The following is a 26617-nucleotide window of genomic DNA, read 5'->3' as shown; positions in this document are numbered from 1 at the left end:
TGACCTGGCACGATAGCCTGAGCCTCCTTTGGCACTGCTGCTCAGTCATGTTGAGGAAGCTTGCTCTGTCTGTATACCCTGTGTTGGGGATATCACCTCCGGTGTGGTGCAGCCCTGCACTGATGCCCTCTGTCCTATGGAGCATCAGGTAATTGAGGAGAAGGTTGGTGGTGTTGTTGTTGCTGCTGCTGGTGTTAGGGCTCATTCTGTGGATGAAAGTGAGGCAGTGTAAACGGCACCCATGCTAATGTAATACATGGCAGGTCAAGTAGAGATTAGAGAAGCAATCTGTCAATGGTGTTGTCATGTATGCAACCTTCATACAACTGTAACCTTCATGTAACTGTAACCTTCATGCAACCACACTGTACACTGTATATATGCCCTGGAAATGCACACCTTGACCACAGGAGGTGAACTTGTGGGAGACACTCCTCACCTGGGCACTCAGGTATTTAAAGGGAGGTCCCACGCAGGGTCATCACTTCTTGGTCCTGGAAATAAAGAAAGGTCACGCAGTGACCATGTCTGCAGTACATACCTCGTGTGATTCAGTAGCAAGGTGCAGGGACACCACAGGTGTAATAGGTAGTAGCAAAGAGGTGACGGTGGTTTCCAAATTTGCAGAAAAGACTGGCAAACTCCAGAGACCTAAATCTGTGCTGAAAATGCACTTAGCAACAGCACTTTCCTTCGGAAAGTAAGCAGGTGTCAGGTTTCAGGTGTCAGTATTTATTGTGCTTTCCATGCTCTGCATTAATGACCTCGATCAATGGCCACTGAGCTTCCATTTCAGCTTGACAGACGTGGTACCCGGGCTGTGTAATTCCCATGGTCATGCAGTGAAATTGAAAAGGTCTGGTTAAAAAGACGGTTCTGACAATAAGCTGATGATGATCTAAATTAGGCGCTGCCTCTGCTGTTCGGGTCGCTGCCACACTGGAAAATGCGCCGAGTTAAAGGCGCGAGGAGGCGGGATGATGACGGGTTCCCGACCCGCTCCGATTTATTTCTACTTTCACTCCCGATCGCCTCCAATTCTGCACGCACAGACAAATGAAAATTCCGACAAATATATGCCAGGGCAAAATTTTACACTTCAATATGATTAATGACATCATGTTGTTAGTTTACAAATAGACAAGGAAAAAGTTTGCCTGAAACACCTTTTCATAAAGATAATTCAACTTTAATTGAATGTGTTTCAGAGTAGTGAGAAATTGGATATTTTTATGAGAATTAAGAGGTTGCCATAGGTCAATTGCTCTGTGTGATATATGGATGAAGCTATTTTCACGAGAAAATGCTCTGATTGGTCCCCTTGGAGGATAAGTCACACCCAGAAGTTTCTCTGGAATATATTATTGGAACCGCCTAGCCCAAGTTCTGAGTGACTTAGCAAAGTCTAATTCGAGTCATTCTGACTTCAGACCCCAGACATGATAGAGCTCTCCCAGCACAAGTTCCTGACTCCCCCAGCCATAGTTCCTTACCCCCCAGCCAAGTCCCTGCCCCCCAGCCCTAGTTCATACTTCCCCAGCCCAAGTTCCTTACCCCCTAACCATAGTTCTTTACCAAGCCAGCCCAAGTTCCTTACCCCCCTAGCCAAAGTTCCTTACCCAGCCAGCCCAAGTTCCTGCCTCCCCAGCCCAAGAACATGCCTCCCCCTTCCCAAGTTCATGCCCCCTCCAGTCCACCAGTCCAAGTTCCTTACCGCTATCCCCCCTCCAGTTCTTGACCTTACCCCCCTGCCTGCCATAGATGGGGCATTGTGTGTGGGTCAAGGATTGTTAACAAGTTTATTGGGTATGAAGTGAATAGTGGCAGTGTCGTGACGTCCAGATTTCATCCACTCCAATGATGTCCCTTGTCACACACACACCAAGCTTTCCGAGAAATTGGGTGTGGGTGTAAAGGGGGCTGTAAGAACGTGATCCGTCTTCCCTGAGTTCCCTCTCCCGTTTCCCCTCTCTCTCCCCCAGTCTCTGTCTCTCTCCCCCAAGTCTCTCTCTCTCTCCCCCATCTCTCTCTCTCTCCCTCCCCATCTCTCTCTCTCTCCCTCCCTCCCTTCCCTTCTCTTTCCCTCCCTCTCTCCCTCCCCCCGTCTCTCTCTTTCTCTCCCTTCCCCCTCCGCCGTCTCTCTCTCTCTCTCTCTCCCTCCCCCTGTCTCTCTCTCTCTCTCTCCTCCCCCCCCAACCCCCCAGTCTCTCTCTCTCTCCCACTACCTCCGATGTTTTTTCTCCCACAGAAGTCCGTGAAAATGTTCCAAATAATCCAAAAGCTAGAAGCAGCTCCACATGGCTGTCTCTCTCTCTTTCGCGCCCGGCTTCTGACTTCCTTGTATGTCGCATTGCGCATGTGCGACCGAATCGAGGGTCCATGCTCAAAAAAGGGGCGGAGTCCAATCCGCGCATGCGCAGAAAGACACAAAAAACCTAGTGCAAATAGTCACTCTGGTGATTTATAGTAAGCTTTAGGAATGGCTGAGAGTGACAGCACATGTGCTTAAGTCTTTCCATCAAGGAAGTCTGATTCATGCTATTGGGGTGGGGTCCATGTGTTCGGACAAAAACAGAACCCCTTAATCAATGTGCACATGCAAACTGATTCCCCTTTAAGTGCTCCCCTTGAACTGTTCATAATTGCAAGGATTTCCCCCCTAAAAAGTTATCTGAATACATAGCTGAGGAGTTGAGAGAATTATTTTAATTGCCTCTACTACTGTGATTTATCAAGATATATAGTAAGGCACCGACTACTGCCAACAAAGTTGAAGCAGTTGTGCATGCACAGTTCCTGTGATTGTTTGCTTTGGGACACACGAGTACTGTGGAAACAACAGCGACATAGACCAGGACCAGAGTGGTCCTTCGGGACAAATGAGCACTGGGGAAACAAAGCAAAAACAGCAGCGATAACAAAACTACAGTATTATGCATTAATACATAAACCAGATTTATGTGCAGAACACTTTTGCGCAGCTTCCGGTCGGCGGCCGCATCTTCTAATTTGTTGGCAGCAGTCACTCTGATATAATAATTGTACACAGGAATGTATTCCAATATCTGAAGTATTGCTCAACCTTGATTTAATGGATGTTTCTTTACTAACAATGTTATTTACCTTGAAGAAGTCAGCCCTTATATTTATAGTTTATTGAAAAATAACTTATGGGCTGAACGCCACATGCTGTTATTAATATGCAAATCAGCCAGCAACTTGTGGCGAGGAAGAGAAAACCCATAAATTGTGAATCACCACAAGTTGCTGGACGATTTATGCCACTCTGCTATTAGCTTCGGAAAAACAGCATCTTGCACGGAAACTTCCCGTGAGTTTCATGAAGTTGCTGCATTTGCACTTTAATTGCCCATTAAACTGGTCATGGATAATTATGTCTAGTAATTAATAATGTAAGTACTCTTTTAACAATGTGATAATTGTTCGTGACTGCCAATCAACCTCTCTGGCCCAGAAAGTGAACAATTAAGTGTGGAATCTCATTCCTTCACGGAGTGAATTGTTGCTGGAGAATTTTTTAAATGTCAAATTTTAAATGTAATCTTTCTTTTCATACTTTTTCTTTCTGTCTCTTTTTTCTTTCTCTTAATTCAATCTTTTCCCCCCTCTCTTCATAACTCTTTAACTGATTTGATATTGAATTCACCCATTCACTTTCATTCTCAGTCATTTCCTCTGTTTATTTCTCAATCGTTAAATCTCATTGGTTAAGGAGATACACTGTTGGTCCCATCGTTCACTCAGGTCCCAGATGCCTTGTTGACCTCGCTGTGCCATTATCAGCTCGCACTTCCAGGGCAAAACAGTGCATGCCCTGCTCCTGCAAATTCTGGCCCTTTATGTCCAGTATCATTTATGTGTGAATTCTTCATCACTCTAAAAGATTTGTAATAAGACAAAATGGCTGAAGATGTCCTCTAATTGTTATTTCAAGAGTGGTGTAGAATGTTGGTGTGAAGTATATGTTCACGCTTTTGCTACCAAGACTGAAGTGAGGAAGGTTAAATGAGACATGTCACTGTTTATGTGGAGTGCACACTATTTTGATTTTTTTCTAGCCCCTTTTAACTGATAGCTATACAGTCACTAAATGGACTGAAACTTAAATGCAGTTCTGAGTTAATACTGAAGTACTTACAGCCAGTTTAATTTGGGCATCTCTTGGCAGATGGGGTTATCAGGCAGCTGATGGAAGGAATTGTTCAGCAGCACCCTAGAAAAATAGAGTCATCAACAATCAGTTCACATCAGTAAAAGCTTGACTTGTATTTAAATTGCTTGCTGCTGTACAGGTTAATGTTGGAACTTACAGGAGAACAACTGACTTGAGTCCCAAGAAGGTTTTGGGAGAAATCTTCTGGATTTTATTGTTTTCAAGAATTCTGAAAATGAATTGGATAAGATTACTTCTGTACAACCAAGGTGACATCAGGAAAAAATATATACATGGAACCAAGAATCTGAAATAGTATGAGTGGGACAGAGTAATTGGCTGTACATAGGAACCAGCATTTAATATACTCAATGTGAGAGTTTTGAGCATTAACCATACTAGCTGAGATGTCACAGCTCCTCTACACTCTCTCTTTTGGCTCTCTAGTTATATCGCTTTCCAACAAAACTGGAGAAGATTTATGACTTTTTATATACACAGCTTACATTCCTGACACACCAGAGCCATATTTATCAGGAATGAATCATACACTAGAAACTAGGGGCTAGAAATTCCACATTTAAGAATAGCACCGCTTTTTGGCGCTATTTGCGAATAACAGCCGTTTTTGAATGCCGAAATAACGCCAAAAAAATAAGGCCTAAGTTTCGCCAAAAGTTTTTTAAATTTTGGCATAGCGTTAAAATACTACTATTTTTAAGGATGGAGATAAATTTTTTCACGTTAAAAATAGTGCATGCAATAAAAAAAAAATCGATCAGTTTTCATGTGACGGGTGTGACTGCGCATGTGCAATACACATCCTCATCTGGATCAGCCATTTTTAAAGACCGTTATAAATTTCAGGAGATTTTTGAGCACTTCCACACAGGAGCTGCAAAATGGAGTGTGATTTGGAAAGGAAAAGGACCAGGAAGTTTAACCAAGGTGCCAATGAGGCGCTGGTAGGACCTGTGGAGAGAGGATGGCGTCAGATTGGCAAGAAAGATCCTGATAAACTTAAACCAGCAGCAATAGCACAAGCTTGGCAATGCTTTGCAGAACAGGTTTCCTCAGTGAGGTCCATCAAGAGGACTGGCCAGCAGTGCCGAAAGAATGGCAGGACCTTTGCCAAAAAGTTAGAGTAAGTCACATTTTAATTATGCACTAAAATTACTTGAATTGTAAATGTAATTATCTGTGTGTGCCACAACAGCAGAAGGCCTCTAAATAATTTCTATCGCCATCTTTGCAGAAGAAGATGTCCAACAACCACCGAGAGCAGACAAAAACTGGTGGAGGTCCGCCAAGACTGCAGCCACTAACAGCCTTGGAAAGTAGAATCGCAGGTATTATTGGTCGGTCCCAAAGATCGACCACCTGTGCAGATGCTGGGTCCAGGTTGCAGAGAGAGGGTAAGTCCTGCAAAATCCAGTCTGTGTTGGCACAAGTTGGCTACGCTTCGGTTTATGTGATGTACTATAATTCGTCCTAGTCCTTCAAATGAGCCTGCGCTATGTGAGCCTACTCATGTCACTCTGTCCCCTCCCCTGCTGCTAACCATTCATCTGTTGTTATATTTTGCAGATGTTTCACAGACATTCAATAATGAAGGAGAAGAATCCGCCACCTTGCCACAAGCAGAACTGGATGACCCCCGACGACCTCAGCCATACTGAACAAGTTCCACAGGGCAATCAGGAGGAGAACGAGGAGGAGAATGAGGAGGAGCAGGAGGCCGACAATATTTGTCATGGCTGGGTGGGGGCGGGGGGGGGAGGTGGTGGAGGAAGATGATCAGACGGTGCTATTGCCATTGGAGGAGGTGCAGGCCATGGATGGACCAAGTGTTTTCAACAGCACTAAGCGTGAGGGGACATTTCTGGGTTGTCCACCCTACGAGGTCGCGGGACCCAGTGGGTTGCAGGAAAGCACACACATGGCAGCAGCAGGCCTGCCTGTATGGAGGAGGAAGAGGAGGAAACCGGAACAGTGCTCTCCTGAAATGTAGGCTCCACGGGAGGTGGTAGAGCTCATGGGAATGAGTGGGGAGAGCGTACAGCTTCCAAAATCACTCCTTGAGGTCATGGGTGGGATCAAGGGAGAAATAGCAGCACTACCTGCTGACATTAGGGAGGGCATGTCGGGAGGAATAGCAGCACTATCTGCTATGTCGGAGATAGTCGCTGCAACGCGGGAACACACCCAGGCTGTCATTGCCCAGTGGCAATTGAGGGTATCAAGTGATGCCACTCCCACTCCAATGTCTAGACTGGTTGTGCAGGTTGATCTACAGGCCAAAGAGGCTGAACCCGGCCCTTCCGGATTGCCGTCTCCTGGGTGTGTCCCCCAACAAGCGGAGCGCCATACCCGAGACACTAACAAAAACCTTGGGCTCACCGGGAAATGGCCCAAGGCTAAGGAAATGACCAAGGCTAGTGGCAAGTCCAAGAAGGGCGAGGACAAGAAGGGCCGTGGCACTGCACTTTTTAAATAAGTGGGGGGGGGGGGGAGAGATAACTGCAGCTGAAGTGTTTGCTGTCATTGTTGTTGTTTTGCTGTTCTTGTGTTCTTTTATTGTTATTTAAGTGATGTTAATTTAAAAGTTTAATATAATATTTTTTATTAAAGTTAAGTACAAGTGTACAAATGTTTAATAAACTGCAAATTATTTTTTCAACTAAACCAAACTTATGTAATGTCTCATGATAATGCTGTCGAATAAGCTTTCTTCTATGATAATCCAGGATAACATAAGCACTCATCACATATGGCAAAGATAGAATAGCCCCCATTCTTTAAATGTCCTTAAATGTCACTAAAAACGCATTATAAACTCCCTCCGTTTTCCAATATGGCACTGTTATCGCCGATTTCGATCCGGTTCGACCAGGTAAGGCAAGCTTTTAGAAAGTGGTATTGATCACTGTCCTTAAAAATGTCCTTATTGGGGAAACTCTCAAAAATGGCGTTATCGTTGGTTTTGACCCCGAGTGACGTCACAAAAACAGTTCTTAAAAAAAACGGCCTTTTTTTTTTCAAGGACGGTGTTACACCACTGGCAAAGCTAGCAAAATGGCCTTAAATTTATTTAGCTCCAAAAAAAAACTTTTAACGCTAAAAAATGGAGCTACGGTGGTGAATTTCTAGCTCTAGAGCCCATATACCTAAAATTTAGTCAGTATGACTGATGATAACAAAATGACAATCAATGTGTACAGATGCATACACTTAAATCTGGGCTCTTGCAGCCTGATCATGTTCCTGCTCCTGTGACTGGAAAAAGCATTTACCAATCTCATATTTAATGTTGATTTAAGTTTCCTTCTGTTCAACTTTGCGGTTATTGTGACCTTAGGTAAATCTTTTAGATGTCAGACAAGGGCAGTCAATTGTGACTGAGCTAGTACAGCAGACATAATTCAGCCTTTAACACAGATCACCATTGTAATACCTTTGAATTTCCACACCAGCTATATAGCTGGTTTACAAGAGATTGCTCAATTTGAAGCAGCTTTGAACTGAGCTGAGACAGCAAATGCTCATTTTACTCAGAACCCTAGAACTATCAGAGATGGAGGTCTACCTTTTGGACTGGATTCAATCCCAGGTCACAGAGGTGAAATAATAATTTTCTAACCCATTTCATAATCCAATCCCCATCATCATATCATCTCAGCTCAGTTCAAAGCTGCTTCAAATTGAGCAATCTCTTGTAAACCAGCTATATAGCTGGTGTGGAAATTCAAAGGTATTACAATGGTGATCTGTGTCCCTCGAACGAGGATGACTTGCTTCCACAAGAGTTCACAAATGTTTCAATGAAGGACCCGATGTTCCAGTCCTGAACTCCAATTGAGGGGGTGGAAGATGCATGTGCATGGATTTTTTTAACATGTGGTGACCATTGCACATTAGCCACCATACAGGCTTGACAGAGCTAGGCCTTTATCCAGTGGCAAGGATTAACCAGGACGACTGGAGACCTGCTCTGCTGCACGGACCTAGTGCACACACATATGCTCGTTCACGATTTTGTGTGTTTGTCATTTTTTGATTTATGTAAACTTCTTTAATGTTTAACTCTCCTGGTAATCAGGCCAACATTTATCCCTCTATCAACACCTTTATCTCATTGCTGTTTGTGAGATTTTGCTGTGTGCAAACTGACTTCTACAATTGTCGGGGCTATAAATAGAGCTGGACGCCGGGCCCTGGAACATCGTGGGTCGCCCTGACCTGTGTGAGAACATCACTGCAGATCGGGGCTATAAATAGAGCTGGACGGCGGGCCTTGGAACATCGTGAGCGAAGGTTCGGCAAATGAGGGTACGGGGCCCAGAAGAGCCGAGGGCCCAGGGGCAGCATGGGCCTGCCCACACTGCGATGTGTGTGTGCACTAGGTCCATGCAGCAGAGCAGGTCTCTAGTCATCCTGGTTCAACCCTTGCTACTGACTAAAGGCCTAGCTCTGTCGAGCCCTTGTGGTGGCTGATGTGCATCGATCACCACAAGTTAAAAAAATCCACGCACAGGCATATTCCACCCTCTCAATTGGAGTTCAGGACTGGAACATCGGGTTCTTCATTGAAACATCTGTGAACTCTTGTGGAAGCAAGTCATCCTCGTTCGCGGGACTGCCGATGATGATGACAATTGCCTTTAAAATAACAATGACTACACTTCAAATGCAATTAACTGGCTGTGAAGTGCATTTTTGTTTGTGTTATCAGAGGCTAGCTGACACTGCAGTGTAATTAGGTCATGCAATTCCAAAAACATGCTGAAAACAAATCTGAGCAATCTCATCAAAAAGGGCAGTGTGAAGTTGTACAGTAAAATATACATCTTCAAAAGAAATACCATCTTGAACATTCAGTTTCCAGAAGCAAAGCAGAGGGAAAAAGGTCAAGGACCAAAATCTTCTCCTTTACACTGCTCAGGGGTTTCCTGGGAATTGAGGAGGTGGAGCAGTTTTGTTCCAAACAGGTACAGCCATGGAAATGAAGTGGGAGGGGGTGTAACCGGCTAGCCCACCTCATTTTCCTACAGGATTGTTGAGAGGATGCCCATTAGAAAGTACCCCAGGTAGAACTGGGCCTTATGCCCTGTACCCAGTCTTGCTTATAATGGAAGATTCAACAGGTCTTGGTACAAACTATTGGAGCCAAGCAGAAGGTGCTTCTTTTTCAGCACCACATTTGGTTTCTGGCTGTTGTTTCTGACTGTTGTTTCTGGCTGTTGTTTTTGGACAATAGCCAGAAAGTGCTGCAGCTGGCAATCATTACCAGTGCTTTACTGGGGCCTTGTTGGGTTCATGCCATGTCTGGCAGAGCGCACTGCAGGTGGGGGGAGAAAAGGGGGAGGAAAATCATCTCTTCGAAGTATTCATCTATATTAAAGAGACAGGTAAAAACACCTACAGCCATTCAACTTCGTGGAGATCTTCAAACACGCCCGGTGGCAGGAACGCTATTTGATTGTTGTTTAAATACCTGAAAAGTAAAGATACAGCCTGCTGTTATTTACATTGATTATTAATCTTATTTTTAATTTTTGTTGCTCTTTGCCTGCAGGTGGTGTAACTATCACATTGCATTTACATTGATGGTCCGTATTCACATACCAACTTCACGGCTATCATTACTCTCCTGCACTTATGGCAGTTCGGTGGGAGATGCTGACCAAACTTACCCAAGTCTGCCATCCACCCCATGGTAATTTTCCTGGCCACTGAGAGGTTATCACAATCTATAATGAGTTCAATTAGCACAGATCAGGTAAAATTAACTACTCCCTATATTCCTAAAACAGCCCAGCAATATCACAAGTCAACATGAAATTTTCTTTCCAAATACAGTGGAATCTCCGTTGTGCATGTCCCAATTATGCACCGTTTTGATTATCCACCAGAATTTTTCATGAGACAAAGTCTTGTGAAAGACATCGCCGTGCCGCACCGCCCGCTAACAGCAATCTCCCACTGTCTGACACAAATATTTCTGGTAATTCTATATCTAATATAATTGAGGTGAGGAAGTAATTGGGTAAATTTATACTGAATTCCAGTTCAATTTGGGATGGTCCTCTGAATCAGTTATTTCATGCAGGTGAGTACCCCTTTAAATACTGCTTCAGTGACTCTGAAAGACCAATCCTGCTATGTTTTACTGGTGGGTTGGGTGCTGGGCAGGATTCTGTAACTTTACAATAAAATGGTGTCAGGGTCCTAATTGCATCTTAGGATCCTGAATTACATGGATTCATGAGGCATCTGGCGGGTGATTCGGCCGATTAAAATAACTACATGGTTAAAATTGCGGCTGCCAGGAATGCACCAGGAGCACAGCCTACCCGACCCGTTTCCACCGAGTGAGAAAGGTTAAAATAGGCCCACGTAGCTGAAGAATTTTTTTCCGGATATCAGTACTAAAATAACTTTTCATTTATTTGAACCCATGTCTCCGAGTTCTACTCCTACAATATAATTTAAAGTAATGGTCCCGGTTAACTTTTTTGATACGCTTAACAATGTTATGTCTCTACAAGATCATGGCCCAGAAATTTGTTGCTGTACTAAGCCCCCAATATGGCAGACAGGAAGCATGTCCACATTTACGGCTGGAAGTGCACCACCCGCCATATTGGTAGAGGAGGCAGCGCTGTCATCAAGAGCACACACCAGCAGCATTAAGCGGGAAGTAATATATTTAAATTAGGGTGCTGCGCTGCTTGCAGGACGGGTTTTACATTTTGGATCGCCCCAGCACTTCAGTCGCCATGTGCTGACCTCGTTCTACACAACATGGTGCTAAGTGGCATGAGGGCTCAATCGCCAGCACTATTTAAAGGCATCATACAGTACTTACTGGCTAGTTGTTGGTTTAGTATTTCTGGCTATTGTTTGACTTTAGGCAATTTTTACTGTATTCCATCACAAACCTTTCACAGAGAGATTTTGCACTATTGTTGCTCTTTGCCTCATAAATAGGCTGGTTGCAGACATGGGTCGTCTGATAAGGCTGCCTTTGGGAATAGAGGGTGAGGGAGAGCAGCAAGGAAGACATCATAGAGCAGAAGTAGCTTTCTGAAGAGGGAGGAGAAGGTGGAGGAGGGAACTGAGCAGGAGACCATGTCCACAGAGGGCCTTCAGTGGGCACTTCTACCTCAACTTTATTGAGGAGCAACAAAAGTGGCTACATCTTGGGAGGAGGAAGGCTGCTGAGCTTCTATTAAGGACACTTCAGATGGCCTTGGAGGACGAGCTCGAGCAATTCTGGTCCTAGAGGGCCCGGATGCAGACTGCAGTGTCTCAGGCTACGATTTCACGAAACCGTGGCGAGTCCGGGGCAGACGGGATAGGTGGCAGGTTGAGACCCCACTCCTGGCTCCATCCTACTCTGCAAAAAGAATTTCTGTTGATGGAGCTTGTTAAGCCCTTCCTGTGAGGTTCCCAGCCAATTCAAAGGAAGCGGGTCTGATGACATCATTTAATGACACGTCATCTGCTGGCTTCCTTAAAGAGACCATGTCCACATTGATTTTGACAGTTGTGCTGTCAGTGTTCTGCAACATTGAAGTGCTACAAACACTGACAAGCATTGCACAGAGGTGCACAGCTGCACTCAGGCTCACCCATGACTCCCTTCATATGCTTATGGAGGGAGTCACGGCACATAGGAAGTTTCTCTTCCCTTCCAGTGGGTGGAAGAGACCTCCCCAGGAGATCAACACAGCCTGGTTGTACATTGCACAGGGGGGCACAAGCAGGGATGTCATCAGAAGGAGCTGGCTGCAGTGGCACAAACATTTCAATGTTCTCAGTAGATCACAAAACGTTACTTCAAAGCCACACTTAACCTCATCCTGCTGTGCCACTCACACCACCCTACTCCTGCACATCCTTACTCACACCAACTTACTTTGCACCTCCAACCATCCGTCTCTCTCTATCCACATTATCACATCTCCATCTCACTAGCCACCCTTCACACTTGCCCTCATCCTTGTCCAATCATACCAACTAACACACAAGGGTAGGGAGTTGGTTCTTTTAGCCAATATTCATGTAAAGTTTCTCTTAATGCGTTGTCAAACATTGAAATATTTATTTTCAACACTTTCCCTTCTTGGACAGATTTTTGTGCACCTTTGGAGTAGCTTAGTGAGTCGCAGTGAATGGTGAGACATAACGGTACACCTGTCAATGGTGATGAGTGGGAAAGGAATGGTTTGGGCATTGTAGGGATGCTTTATGGTGCTGCTGTGGGGTGGTGCCAACCTGGCACATCATGTGGCAGCCAGAGTGTACAGCATCAAGTGAAGTAAAAGTGGCCATGGTGAGACCATTCCTGGCCTCCCGGGCAGCAATGTGGTCAGGTGCTGATGGCTTGTGTCCTGTGCAGCATCAGGTGATTGCGGAGAAGGTTGTTGTTGTTATAAAAACAGAAAATGCTGGAAATCTCATCGGGTCAGCAGTATCTGTGGAGAGTATTTTGTTTTTGTGTAAGGTTGTTGTTGCTGTTGGTGCTGGAGGTGTGCCTGGTGATACTGGTGTGTCTGGTGATGCTGGTGTGCCTGGTGATACTGGTGTGTCTGGTGATCCTGGTGTGTCTGGTGATGCTGGTGTGCCTGGTGATGCTGGTGTTGGGACTGATTGTGATGGGATTCTGAGGACCAAGATGAGATTTTTTTCAAGAGCACCGATGCTGATGGAATAGATGGCAGCTGAAGTTATGACAGATGCGATCTGTCAAGGGTGAGATAGGTTGTTCTGAGGAGGTGACAGTGGATAGAGAATTTACTCCAAACATTTCCAAACTGCATAAAGCTCAAAAGTGTCTTCCAAATCCTGAAGGCTCCAGCTTTTAAGATTGGAAAGTGAACAGCTGCGAAATGGTAGCTTTTATTCCACTTTTGCAGCTGTCATCTATTCAGAAGAATGAAGAGTCATTGAAAATCCGACCTACTTACCTGACGTGATCCCCGAGCGCTGTGAATCTTGTCAAAAAGCTTAAAAATACTGTTTCAGAACCTTTTAACAAGCTCTTAATGATGTCAATTGGCTCCCCTGCCCCTTTGTGTCGGGTCTGTAGAGTGTAGACAGACCCGGCAGTTGGGAAACTGATGTGGAGGCGAGTTGACAGTGGGATCCTGAACCGCTGTCAATCTTTTATAATTTGACAGCAGACCCACCTCCGAACCCGCCCTCTGAGCGCCGGCAAAATTCCGGTCTCAGTGTGGGCAGCAGTAGTCTGGACCAGCTGAATGAGTGCCACCTGTAATGGCACTGACAGAATATCTAGTGGGGGAGCAGGCAGGCTGATCTTCTGAGAAGGCCACACTCTTAGGGCAGCACCTCAGCACTAGGAGTCTGCTAAAGAACAGAGTGCAGAAGTGATGTAAGGCTCTGGGAGTCGCTTTCAACAGTGGTTCGCAAAGCCAAGGTGGCAGCCATCTAAGCTTCCATGCTGGCAGTATGAGCTGCCAAAGTAATTGCCTGAGCTTCCATGGCAGCAGCTATTGCTACCATTCAAGCTATCAGTTGTCATAAGGTGCTGCATCATGGTGGGTTCCACTGTTGGAGCTGACCACTCAGTCCATGTTGGACATATGGATTCCATGCTTCGTGCGAATCATTGAGAAAAGTTGAAGCTGGACTCCTCCATGCTCTGTGACATTGTGCGCAAGTGGCTTTGCCAGGACAGCGGGCTTCCCCATGGTACAGGGCGCTATCAACTGCACACATGTGGCTTTGTGGCACTGCACAACAATCCTGAGATCTTCTGTAACCATAAATGCTACCACTCATTTAATGTGCAGTTGTTGTGCGACCATGCTATCCTAGCAGCAGTTATGATCGCTTCATCCTTTTTTTTTATTCGTTCATGGGATGTGGGCATCGCTGGCAAGGCCAGCATTTATTGCCCACCCCTAATTGCCCTTGAGAAGGTGGTGGTGAGCTGCCTTCTTGAACCGCTGCAGTCCGGTGTGCCAGCACTCTTCCAGCCACCACATCAAACTCGAGGTTGGCTGCTCAGAGACAAAGGCTATCCACTCTACCTGTCTCATGACTCCCCTCCGTAACCCCAACACTTGTGCCCAGCACATATAATGAGAGCCATGCTTTCACCAGGATCATCATGGAGCAGACCATCGGGCTACTGAAGCAATGGTTCCGCTGCCTTGCCCGTTCAGGAGGAGCCCTTCAGTACTCGGCGGAGCAGGTGTCTCATTTTGTGGTGGTCGACTGCATGCTTCACAACTTGGCCATCATGAGAGCTCTGCCATTGCCACAAAGGTTACTGGGACCAACAGGAGGAGGATGATGGAGAGGGGGAAGAGGAGGAGGAAGATGAAGATGAGGAGGAGGAAGATGAGCAAGAGCAAGAGGAAGCAAAAGAGGATGAGGAGGACGGGAGGAGGCAGGCAGCCAATCCCGCTTCCGGACGGGCTGTCCGGAAATGCATCAACAGACTCCGATTCTAATGAATGAAACCCCAGATCCATGTTGCTAACTACATTCCCATCATACCATACCTCTGCTGAGATGCTCTTGGCCGATGCCCTCTGGGTTTTGGAGCCCATGAAGGCCCCACCAAAGACCGCTCCACCAGCACCGATGCAGGGGCAGGCACAGCCATCGGGACATGAGGCAGAATGTGGGCCACTGACTGAGAGGTGGGCTGTGGTTGAGAAGTGGAAGTGCTTTGAATGGAGTTCTCACTACCATGAACCCTTTCACCATCATCCTTCTCATGGCCCAGCCACACATCACTGCTACCACTGTGCCGGAGAACAATATGGTGCAGATCAGTTCAGCGCTGTAAGGCCAAGGCTAAGGTATCTGTCAACATATTTAAGGTGGCAGACATGTTGGCATCCAGAGTCTGCTGGTGGTGTTGAAAACATGCAAAGACTGATTTGATTGGAGCGTTTGATGGTCCATGATGCTGGCCACTCTATCCATGGAAGACGACATGGGGCTAGATTTACCACTTTTTTTGCATGCATAACGCCCACTTAACGTCCATTTTACCGCTGAAATGATGTATAACGCCCAGATATCGCCCATTTAGCCACAAAATGGAAACTAACGCCCATTTTTCAGACATTTATCGGTGAACGTTACTTTCCCCATGTGTGTAACACTGGGAAAAAATACCGCCTGCCCACTTTTTTTGGGCGGAATCATTAGAATGGGCGAAACCAACGGCCATAATATCGGCCAGCGTTACTTTCCACACGTAATTAATGCCGAGATTCAATAATACCGACCACCCACTTGATTTTGTCATAAAGATCACATTTGCCGAAACTAACGCCCAGGAGATCGTCCGGGGTCACTTTCACTACCTCGCACACATTTTGCCCAGAATATCGCTCGCCCAAAAAACTGTTGGGAAAAAGTGGAACTAACCGGAACTACTCACAGCGTTATGGACGCCATGTTCTAAATCATTTGTCGCATCATTTAAAAGGCTGCTCTGCTTCAACTTGGGGGAATTCGGATGTACTCTAGAGGTCTTTGGAGGTGATGTGAACATCTAATCAAACATCTTTATCATACTGTGAACAATTGGAATGTAATATGTGTCTTTGTCGGGACATTCATTCTTTTTGATCAATCGGCGGAAAACAGAGAGCTATTGGAATGGGGCCTGTCCTTTCTCACCCTGTCTTGATGACCAATCACATGCTGCAGACTCGAGATGGCAGAAGGTTTGCTCCACAGCATTGTGTGCCCAATGTAAGACGTGCCAGACTGATGAGGAGGACCAGATGTTACACCCCCCACAAGTACAGGAAGCGGTCTTACCTCAACTTGTCCAATAACATCTGCCTTCGGAGACTGCGCTTCCACAAAGAGGTTATCACTGAGGTATGCCAGCTGATAAGGGGAGATCTGCAGCCTACCAGCACCATCAGTACTGCACTGTCCGTCGAGGTCAAAGTTACCACGGCACAGTCGTTCTACGCATCAGGTTCTTTTCAGGTCACAGCTGGCGACATTTGCAGTCTGTCTCAGCATGCCACACATTGCTGCATTAGACAGGTCACTGAAGCCCTGTACGCATGCAGGATGGACTTTATCAGCTTCCCTATGACCAGGGAGGCTCAGACTGAGAGGGCTTTAGGATTCTACCAAATTGCTAACTTCCCCAAGGTGCAGGGAGCAATAGACTGTATGCACATCGCGATGTGGGCACCTTTTCAAGATGCAGAGGTTTTCATGAACCGCAAGGGATTCCACTCCCTGAATGTGCAACTCGTTGTTGACCACCAGCAAATTGTTATGGCAGTGAATGCTAAATTTACGGGCAGCATCCATGGTGCTCTCATCCTGGGTGAGAGCACTGTATCTGACTTGTTTAACAATCAGACACAAGGTCAATGTTGGATGCTTGGTGACAAAGGATATGGCCTTGCCACCTGGCTATGACCCCCCGCGTGACACCCACCGAAACTGAGAAGCGTTACAACGAGAGCCACAGAGCCACTCACGATATCATCGAGAAAACCATTGGAGTGCTTAAGCAGCGCTTTAGATGCCTGGACCACTCAGGAGGTGAGCTCCAATACCACCCTGAGCAGATAGCTCAATTCATGGTGGTGTGCTACATGCTGCACAACTTGGCTATCAGGAGGGGACAAGAATTGCCAGAAGGGTCTGACGGTCCACCTCAGGAGAGAGAGGAAGAGGAGGACGAGGAGGTGGATGCTGACATCGGGCCAGACAATCGGGCTGACACTGAAGCCATGCTCCCGCCCCCCTGTAGACCACAGGAAAGGGCCCGTGGTGGCTGCATAGCTGCAAGACTCTTACATCAGGAGCTCATAAATGAGCGCTTTTTCTGAAAGAACGTTGGTGATATTTACAAAGCTGATACACTGCTGGGTGTGCAGGTCATACATCAATGGTGGGCATCACCTTGGTGACAGTTAAAGTTTAAGTTGATTGAAGTTAAATGTAATTTATCCGTTCATGTTAAGGAATCATCAGTGTGTAACGGTGCAGCTATCTGAGCCAATTTAACATCCAAGGTTATGTTAAATAAAAAACATTTAATCCGACCATTGTCTGAAATTATATCTGTAAAAACCACCCCACCCCACCCCTGCCTTAGCCCACAACAAATTTATCACATTTACATCATTACAATGGTCCCCATTTCCAGCAAAACAGAACACAAATGCAAAACAACAAGGTAGTTGTTGCCACTTGCCCCTTTCCCCGACCCTCCCACCAAAATAGCAGCAGCAATCTAAAAATATGCCCCAGACAACACCTGCGGCCATGCACCTCACTTTCCTCCCCCCCTCCCTAGCCCACCGCCCCCCCCCCCACCCACCCGCTTCTCCTCCCCACCTCTACCTCTTCCCCTCCTGACTCCAAGCTCCCTGGCTGAGGAGCTCCTCAGGCGATGCTTCATTGGGGGTGGGGTGACGGCCGAACCGCTGCTTGGATGGATGCGGGAGAGGACGGTCCCGAGGTGAAAACGTGCTCCGTGCCAAAAGCAAGATGTTGCTCCTGGGTCTCATGTGTCATTGGCAATGGGGGTGCGGCACCTTGGGGTGCAGTGCTGCGCTCTGGGACCACTGGGAGCCCTTTGCCACCAGTGTTCCTGGCTACCAGCTCCAGGGCCTCCTCCATCCCTTCCATGTTATATCTTATTTGTTGGACAAAAACTCGGTGCCAACTATGTTCTTGGTGTTTAGTCGGCTTTTTGCTGCTGGTGATTCTCCCTCGTGCCTCCCACAATAGCCAAACAAGCACACACCACAGCCACACACACCTTTCAGTCCCTATATGCTCCCTCTCTCTCCGTCTCCTCTTCTGCGCATGTAATAATGACCCCTGACTTCCTGAATCGCGGGAAACGAGCGTTGCCAAGCTGTTGCTAAGGGCGGCGACACTTTATGGCAGAAGGTCAGAGAGATTTAACGCTAACGCCCATTTCATATCGCTCGTGGTAACGCCCAATTTCAAAAATGGAGACTAGGGGCTTTGAGAATGGGCAACAAGCCAGCGATCTGAAAACCCATTTTTACCGCCCATGCAGGAAATAACGCCCATTTTTGGGCGATCTGCACAAAAGTGTAAAATCTAGCCCAGAATCTCAATGGCCTATGACATCACCTCCTTTGAGGTGGTCTCCTCTAATCTCTCTGAAATCATAGTGAGTCTACTTTGAAGGCCTGTCAGTGCATTGCACATTCTCTGCTGCTCAATTATTCTCCTTTTCATTGACCCCGAGGTACAGCATCTGTTTCCAACTGAGCAGAGCGTGTAGTGGGCTGTGCTCTCTGCTGCAGACGACCACTGCACTCCCTGCCATGACCATCAGCTCTTGTGAAGTATGAGTCACCAGGTGAAAACCAAGTATCTGTCTTACTGGTCCCACCGAAGTGTGAGTATCTGAGCTGGTGCATGGTCTGAATGAATGTTGTGCGGTGCATCCTCAGAAGAACTGAACTACTCTGAGGGCTTGTCGCCCACCGCGTTTACCGACAGCTGCTGCCCAGTGGAAGATAAAATACATGAATTAGTCCTGGTAATATAAGAATGTTGCAAGTTATCATTATGAAGATGATCATATTTCATTCGCTTTTGAAACCAAGTCAACATGACTGAGTATCATATGACATGTGGGTGGCTTTTACTTAATTATGTCACCAGGTAATTGGGAGCTCCCCATCTCCGACAGCGAGCGATACCGCTGCAGTTGTGAGCTGCGTGATCTGCGGAGACCCCCTCTGGTTCTCTCCCGCTCACTGGTATTCTCTACTCTCTTCTCCTGCAAGGAGGGCAAGAACAGACCTACGAGTGAGTATAATGACATGTGTTCACCCAATGAATGGAGTGCATTGGTGAGGGTGACTATCTGGAGAGGTGTGATATTGGATAAGGATGAGGGTGAGTGGCAGTGGTGGATGGATAGATGGCGTTGTGAGGAAGTGCTTAGAAAGTGACGGATGGTTGCACCTGCAAGGTAAATGAGTGTGAGGAGTAATGTGATGACGTAGGCCTGAGAAGGTAGAGTGAAGGGGTGGGATGATGCACACAACAGGATGTAGGTGGATGTGGCACTGTACTCACCTTTCCTGATCTTCTTAGGTCATTAACCCAACTCCTACACTGAATCCAGGAGTGTGGCACCACACTCCTGCTGCTGACCTCCTCCACAACCTCCAACCTCGCCTTCTTGGTCTCAGCAGCAAGCTTCTTCCTCCCGTTGCTAGGGAAGAGTACCTGTCTACTACTCCTCACAGCCCCCAGCAGCACATCCAGGGAGGCGTCAGTAAAACGGGGCACAGCCTTTGTCTATTTGGACTCCATTCTGACAGTTCCAGGTATCGGACCGCCAACTCCAATTGCTTCAACTTGCATGTTTGGAGTGTCCCTTTAAATACTGGAGTTGAGATCATGTCATGCGGGCCCACATCACGCCCACTACTGTTGATTGTGTAAAGTCCTTACTCTACACCATGAAACCACACGAGGCACATTCTGGGGACAAGGTCACTCTGTGACCTGCTCTCTTTTTATTTACAGGACTCCAAAGACAATGACCCTGCGAGGGACCTCCCTTTTTATACCTGTGTGATCAGGTAAGGAGTGTCTCCCACAAGTTCACCCCTTGTGGTCAAGGTGTGCATCAAGGTTGAGTGTATATAGTAATACAGTGGTGTTACATACATGACAGATTGGACAGGAAATCTCGACGTAAAATTATAAAGATGTGTCTGAGCTAAAAAGCCACTGACAGATGCGCCGAACTTTTCCGAGTTTCCCGCTACTCCCAGCACATCTCAAATTAAAACTGGGGACAATGTTTCCGTTTGTGAGGGAATCCAAAACTAGGGATTATAAATATAAAATGGTCACAAATAAATCCAATATGGAAATCAGTAGAAACTTCTTTACCCAGAGAGTTGTTAGAATATGGAACTTGAGACCACATGGAGTGGTTGAGGCAAATACCATAGATACATTTAAGTGAAAGCTAGATAAACACATGAGGGAGAAAGGAATAGAAGTTCACGGTGACAGGGTGAAATGATGTACAATGGGAGGAGGTTCATGTGGAGCATAAACACTGGCATGGATCAGTTGGGCCGAAAGCCTTGTTTTTTGTGCTGTAAATCTATGTAATTCTATATGGCTCCTGCGCACTTAAGAACATAAGAACATAAGAAATAGGAGCAGGTGTAAGCCATATGGCCCATTGAGCCTGCTCCGCCATTTATTACGATCATGGCTGATCCGATCATGGACTCAGGTCCACTTCCCTACCCGCTCCCCATAACCCCTTTTTCCCTTATCATTTAAGAAACTGTCTATCTCTGTCTTAAATTTATTCAATGTCCCAGCTTCCACAGCTGTGGCAGCAAATTCCACAGATTTACAACCCTTAGAGAAGAAATTCCTCCTCATCTCAGTTTTAAATGGGCGGCCCTTTATTCTAAGTTTATACCCCCTAGTTCTAGTCTTCCCCATCAGTGGAAGCATCCTCTCTGCATCCACCTTGTCAAGCCCCCACATAATCTTATACGTTTCGATAAGATCACCTCTCATTCTTCTGAATTCCAATAAGTAGAGGACCTACCTACTCAACCTTTCCTCATAAGTCAATCCCTTCATCTCCGGAATCAACCTTGTAAACCTTCTCTGAACTGCCTCCAAAGCAAGTATATCCTTTCTTAAATATGGAAACCAAACCTGTACGTAGTATTCTAGGTGTGGTCTCACCAATACCCTGTACAACTGTAGCAAGACTTCTCTGCTTTTATACTCCATCCCCTTTGCAATAAAGGCCAAGATTCCATTGGCCTTCCTGATCACATGCTGTACCAGCATACTAATCTTTTGTGTTTCATGCACTAGGACCCCCAATTCCCGCTGTACTGCAGCACTTTGCAATTTTTCTCCATTTAAATAATAATTTGCTCTTCGATTTTTTTCTGCCAAATTTTTGCCCACTCACTTAGCCTGTCTATATCCTTTTGCAGGTTTTGTATGTCCTCCTCACACATTGCTTTTCCTCCCATCTTTGTATCATCAGCAAACTTTGCTACGTTACACTCGGTCCCTTCATCCAAGTTGTTAATATAGATTGTAAATAGTTGGGGTCCCAGCACTGATCCCTGCGGCATCCCACTAGTTATTGGTTGTCAATCCGAGAATGAACCATTTATCCCCACTCTCTGTTTTCTATTAGTTAGCCAATCCTCTATCCATGCTAATATATTACCCCCAACCCTGTGAACTTTTATCTTGTGCAGTAACCTTTTATGTGGCACCTTATCAAATGCCTGCTGGAAGTCCAAGTATACCACATCCATTGGTTCCCCTTTATCCACCCTGTTTGTTTCATCCTCAAAGAATTCCAGCAAATTTGTCAAACATGACTTCCCCTTCATAAATCCATGCTGACTCTGCCTGACCGAATTATGCTTTTCCAAATGTCCTGCTACTGCTTCTTTAATAGTGGACTCCAACATTTTCCCAACCACAGATGTTAGGCTAACTGGTCTATAGTTTCCTGCTTTTTGTCTGCTTTTTAAATTGGGGTGTTACATTTGCGGTTTTCCAATCTGCTGGTATCTCCCCAGAATCCAGGGAATTTTGGTAAATTACAACCAATGCATCCACTATCCCTGCCGCTACTTCTCTTAAGACCCTAGGATGCAAGCCATCAGGGCGGGATATTCATCGCCGAGGTCCCTCGAAGGTCGGCGGGCGGCAAATGGATGACGTACTCCACCAATCTAGGCAGCAGCGGGCGGGAGGTCTCATTCTCGGCGGCAGAGGCGCTTGTTGCCCAAGTGCCGTCGAGGATGGCCCACGGAGGGTCAAGACCTGAAAAAAAAAATTATCAGTAAAAAATAAAAAAATTAGCGGAAGACCTTCAGGGGATCCCATCCAGGTAAGTCGTTGTGGAAATTTAAAAAAAAGGTTCACTAACCTTTTTTTCAGGTTCTATACTTACCATTGGGGACAGACCAGCCTCCTCGCAGCGGTCCACCCCCGTTCTGGCACCGACTCCCGCCCCCATCAATATGGGAGCTCAGCAGGCGGGAGGTCAGTTACGCCACTCGTATATCCGCTGATGTCAACGGGCGGTTCGCGGCGGCTCTCCCCTCCCGCCTACTCCAGGCCACCTCGAAAGTGGTACTTGGCGAATCTGTAAGAGCAATGTCGGCGGCAGTGGACAGCAGGCGGTGAATTGATGAATTTCAGCCCCCTTATGTACTTGGCTCCTGGAGTTAGGTATTTCTGATGTAAATCATATCAAACTTTATCATTTTGTGGCCAGTGTCCTCTAGGAGTGCCATGTCTTCCATTTCTTGTAAATTTTCTGGATAATTAACGAATATCAGGTCAAGATGAACAATGCCCCGTGTGTCTTCTTTGACACACTGGTCAAGAAGCAGTTGTCCATTACATCGACCAATTCTGACTGCAATTCACTTTAGTTTTCCTTGTCTATATTGAAGTTTCCCATTAAAATGAGTTTCCACTTTTCAGATATCCTTCTGATCAGAACCATAGAAATGTGCAGTACATTTGTCCTATAGAGCTCTGCCAGCTCTGTGCTCGTGCAATCGAAAAACACTCACACAGCCCCATATCTTCCTCTGCTTCAAATATTTATCCAATTGTCCCTTTAAAAATTCTATAGTCTCTGCCTCAAGCACCCTTGTGGCAAAACATTCCATGCTCCAACAAACATTTGTGTCAATACATTTTGTCCTACTATCATCCTTAATTCCTTTGCTAACAATTTAAATTGATGACCCCTTGTCACCGACCCTCAAACTAGAGGAAATAATCTTTCCCTATTCACTCTACCAAAACCCTTCATAATTTTAAAAACCTCTGTTAAATCTCCAGTCAGCTTTCTATTCTCCAATGGAAATAATCCCATCATCTCAAGTTTCTCTTCAGAACAATAATTTTCATCCCTTTTAGCATTCTAATGATTCTATACTGCACACTCTCTATGGCTTTAATGTCTATTCTATTCATCCAGACATATTTTCCTCAGAAATGCAGGAATACTGCCAAAGAAAGAGTTTACTAAATTAATCTTTTATAGGTTCTGGCTGTGAGTGGGTGACGTATTTAAAATATATATTAACTTCAATTAAATGTCTGGATCATATCAGGATATGCTTTAGCAGTAGAAAAAAAGTGTCATTATTTTCTTTGTAACTGATCGTTAATGGGATACATTTCATTCCCATTGGTGGAATGTGACATGGCACAAAAACAAAAGCAGTTTGATGTGACAGCTTGCCCAGTCAAATTAATATTCATGTACTTAGATCATTTTCAGTATGCTTTTGGGCCAACATGCTGGAGTTACACCTGGGTGCTGGGAAGACAATAGCCTAATAGCAGCAGCACAGTGCAATAAAGTTCAACCAAATATCTCTTACAAAACTTTCTGGTAATCTATATTTATTACTTATCAATTATTGTTCTTTTTTGCAAGTACTATTTTGCATTAGTGAAAACAAAAAGTAGAGTACTCACCGATATGAAAATAACATTCACTGCCCAGTAAGCAGAGTACTCTGCAGCTCATTCATTAAATATGGCAAATGGACAAACGATTAATTGACCTTAACTTAGCAGAACAGTTCCTTGGTACCATGTGAAGCACCAGTGTTGGAGTTGACACAAAGGAAAACTTTGCAGATAGTTCCTGGTGATATTTTTCCACATGAGCACAACAGATATTTTACTGGAAATGACTGTTGTCGATATTGTGGTACTGTACAAATACATTCCTCTCTCCATTTTAACTGAGGCATTAACCTACTTAATATAAAAGGTTTAATATTGCTGTTAAAATAATGGAAAAGGGCATTTGATATGAGTGTGCACTATTATGCATTTGTACAATAATACTGATTGCAGTAATTTCCAGGCTATTGATCATTGCATTAGTGATGGTCAATTACTAAATTTATTGAATACTACTGAACTTTACAGAATACTGCTAAATATTAATGACCAAGTTGATTTGTTCAACTTGTGAGAAGAGCCTCAAAATTTATTCATTCATATCTGGTGTGCTTCCCTTTAACATCTTGTTTTAATGGTCACATCAGAAATGTGTCACCGACCTGGGTGGGAACAACAGCAGGAGCGGAGCAGGAACAGGAGCATAAAGGAGGAGTGCCTCAGGACCCAGCACGGCCGACGGCAGACCTGACCCGGGTGGGAACATCAGCAGGAGTGGAGCAGGAGCAGGAGCTAGCCACCGCAGGGAGCAGCATGAGTCACCCTCAGAAGGTGACGGAACCACAGTGAATGACAAAATAAGATGTCACAGGATCCCAGGCAGCTGATTTGTCGGAGGTCGATCCCAGTGGTGGGGTCGGGACCCAGGAGAGGCCAGCGAGGCCCGGAGATCGGCGAGGAGTGGGAAGAGCGGTGGTCGGTGAGGAGAGAGAGGAGCGGAGGTCGGCGAAGAGAGGGAGGAGTGGAGGTCAGCGAGGAGCGGAGGATGAGACCGGCGATGCCGAGGCCCAGCGAAGGAGCAGCACGGGCCAACAGCGAGGTCGTAAGGCCACCACTGCGCCCTATGAAACCCAGGGAGGGTGGACTGCCGGAAGGAGAAAGGAGGACAGCAGGAATGTGTATGAATGAACTAGGTCCATGCAGCAGAGCCTGGTCTCCAGTCGTCTTGGATCCCCTTACCATTGGACTAAGACCTTGCTCTGTCAAGCCCGTGTGGTAGCTGGTGGACAACAGGCGTTTCGACATAGACATCGCCGCCCTAAGCGAGACCTGACGGGCAGGGGTAGGCCAGCTCAAAGAACAAGGTGGTGGTTACACCTTCTTCTGGAAAGGTAAACCAGAAGAAGAATGCCGCCTCAATAGGGTAGGCTTTGCCATAAAGAATGGGTTAGTGGGCCATCTTGCGGGATAAACGAAATCCTCATGACTCTTTGGCTCACTCTAGACCGGAACCAGTGCACTACGGTCTTCAGCACGTACGCCCCAACACTGGAAGCTACAGACGAGACTAAAGAGGAATTCTACTCCAGCCTCAAACAATCCTTGTCCCGAGTCACAACGGACACAGACCTCTGGGGATGTATGATCGGCAGAGAGGGGCTAGGGAAATCCAACTCCAACGCTACCCTGCTCCTGACAAAATGCTTAGAACATGACCTTGTCATAACCAACACCTTGTTCCATCAGAGAGACAAGTACAAGACTTCATGGCAAGACCCTCGCTCCAAGCACTGGCATTTGCTTGACTACGTCATCGTCCGAGCGAGGGACCACAAGGACGTGCGCACCATGACAGGAGCTGATGACTGCTGGACGGACCACTGCCTAATGTGCACTGTCATCAACATCAATGTAGCCCCAAAGCAGCAACGGCAACAGAAACAATGCTGCAGGAAAGTCAACGCTGGCGCACTCAAAGATCCTGCTAAGAAAGCGCTATTCAGCCAGTGTCTCACTGACAACCTGTCGACTCCCAGTGACCCAGAGATGCATGGTCTGTCCTCAAGGCCTCCATAAATAGCACCTGCGAAGAGACACTCGGTCACTCGACCAGGAAACACTAAGAATGGTTCGACGAGAACGACCAGGAGATCCAAGAGTTAATAAGCCGCCAGTGCAAGATATTTATGAACGTGAAACAGCAACACAACTCGAGAGCAAGAAAGCAGCTCTACAGATGGCTGAAGGCCGAAGTCCAACAAAAAACCCGCGACCTAAAGAATGGTGAGTGGAGAAAGCGCAGGAGATCCAGCAGTTAGCTGACAACCATAACGGGCAAGGATTTTTTAGCGCAGTCAGGACCACCTACAACCCAAGCACCCAAGGCCCTACCCCACTGCTGGCCAAGAACGGAGAGGTACTCATCAAGGACAGAGAGGCTGTCAGTGCTCGCTGGAAGAAGCATTTCAAAGATCTCCTTAACCGAGGTTCTGTCTTCGAAGTGAGTGTCCTCGATTCCATCCCGCAGCGTACTACCTGCCACCTTCTCAGCACAACCCCAGCCCAACATGAAGTAGAAAAGGCCATCCGACAGCTGAAGAACAACAAGGCATCAAGAGCAGATGGAATCCCTGCCAAAGTACTAAAACATGGCGGAGAAGCACTATTGGCGTGAATACATGACCTAATTTCTCTTATCTGGTAGGAGGAGAGCATTCCAGGAGATCTGAGAGATGCCGTAATCGTGACCATCTTCAAGAAAAGTGACAAGTCCGACTGCGCAACTACAGAAGTGTTTCCTTACTGTCGGCCACAGGGAAAGTCATCGCAAGAATCCTCCTCAATCATCTTCTCCCTATGGCTGAAGAACTCCTCCCAGAGTCACAATGTGGATTCCGGCCACTAAGGGGCACAACGAACATAATCTTCACCGCGCGGCAATTACAAGAGAAATGCAGGGAACAGCAC

General features: G+C 46.2%; 1 protein-coding gene across 1 annotated transcript in view; it reads right to left on the bottom strand.

The window, feature by feature from the left end:
* The window catches only part of rxfp1 (relaxin family peptide receptor 1), a 173643-nt gene that overhangs the window by 87355 nt on the left and 59671 nt on the right, over positions 1–26617 (bottom strand). The window contains 3 exon segments of the mRNA XM_070862488.1: positions 4160–4234; positions 4332–4403; positions 9597–9668. Of these exon segments, the coding sequence (XP_070718589.1) occupies positions 4160–4234; positions 4332–4403; positions 9597–9668 (219 nt within the window).

Source organism: Pristiophorus japonicus, chromosome 2, assembly GCF_044704955.1.
Source record: "Pristiophorus japonicus isolate sPriJap1 chromosome 2, sPriJap1.hap1, whole genome shotgun sequence".
In the NCBI taxonomy this organism is placed as follows: Eukaryota; Metazoa; Chordata; class Chondrichthyes; family Pristiophoridae; genus Pristiophorus; species Pristiophorus japonicus.
Note: the sequence above shows the minus strand (reverse complement) of the source record. Positions and strands in the feature narration are given on the sequence as shown.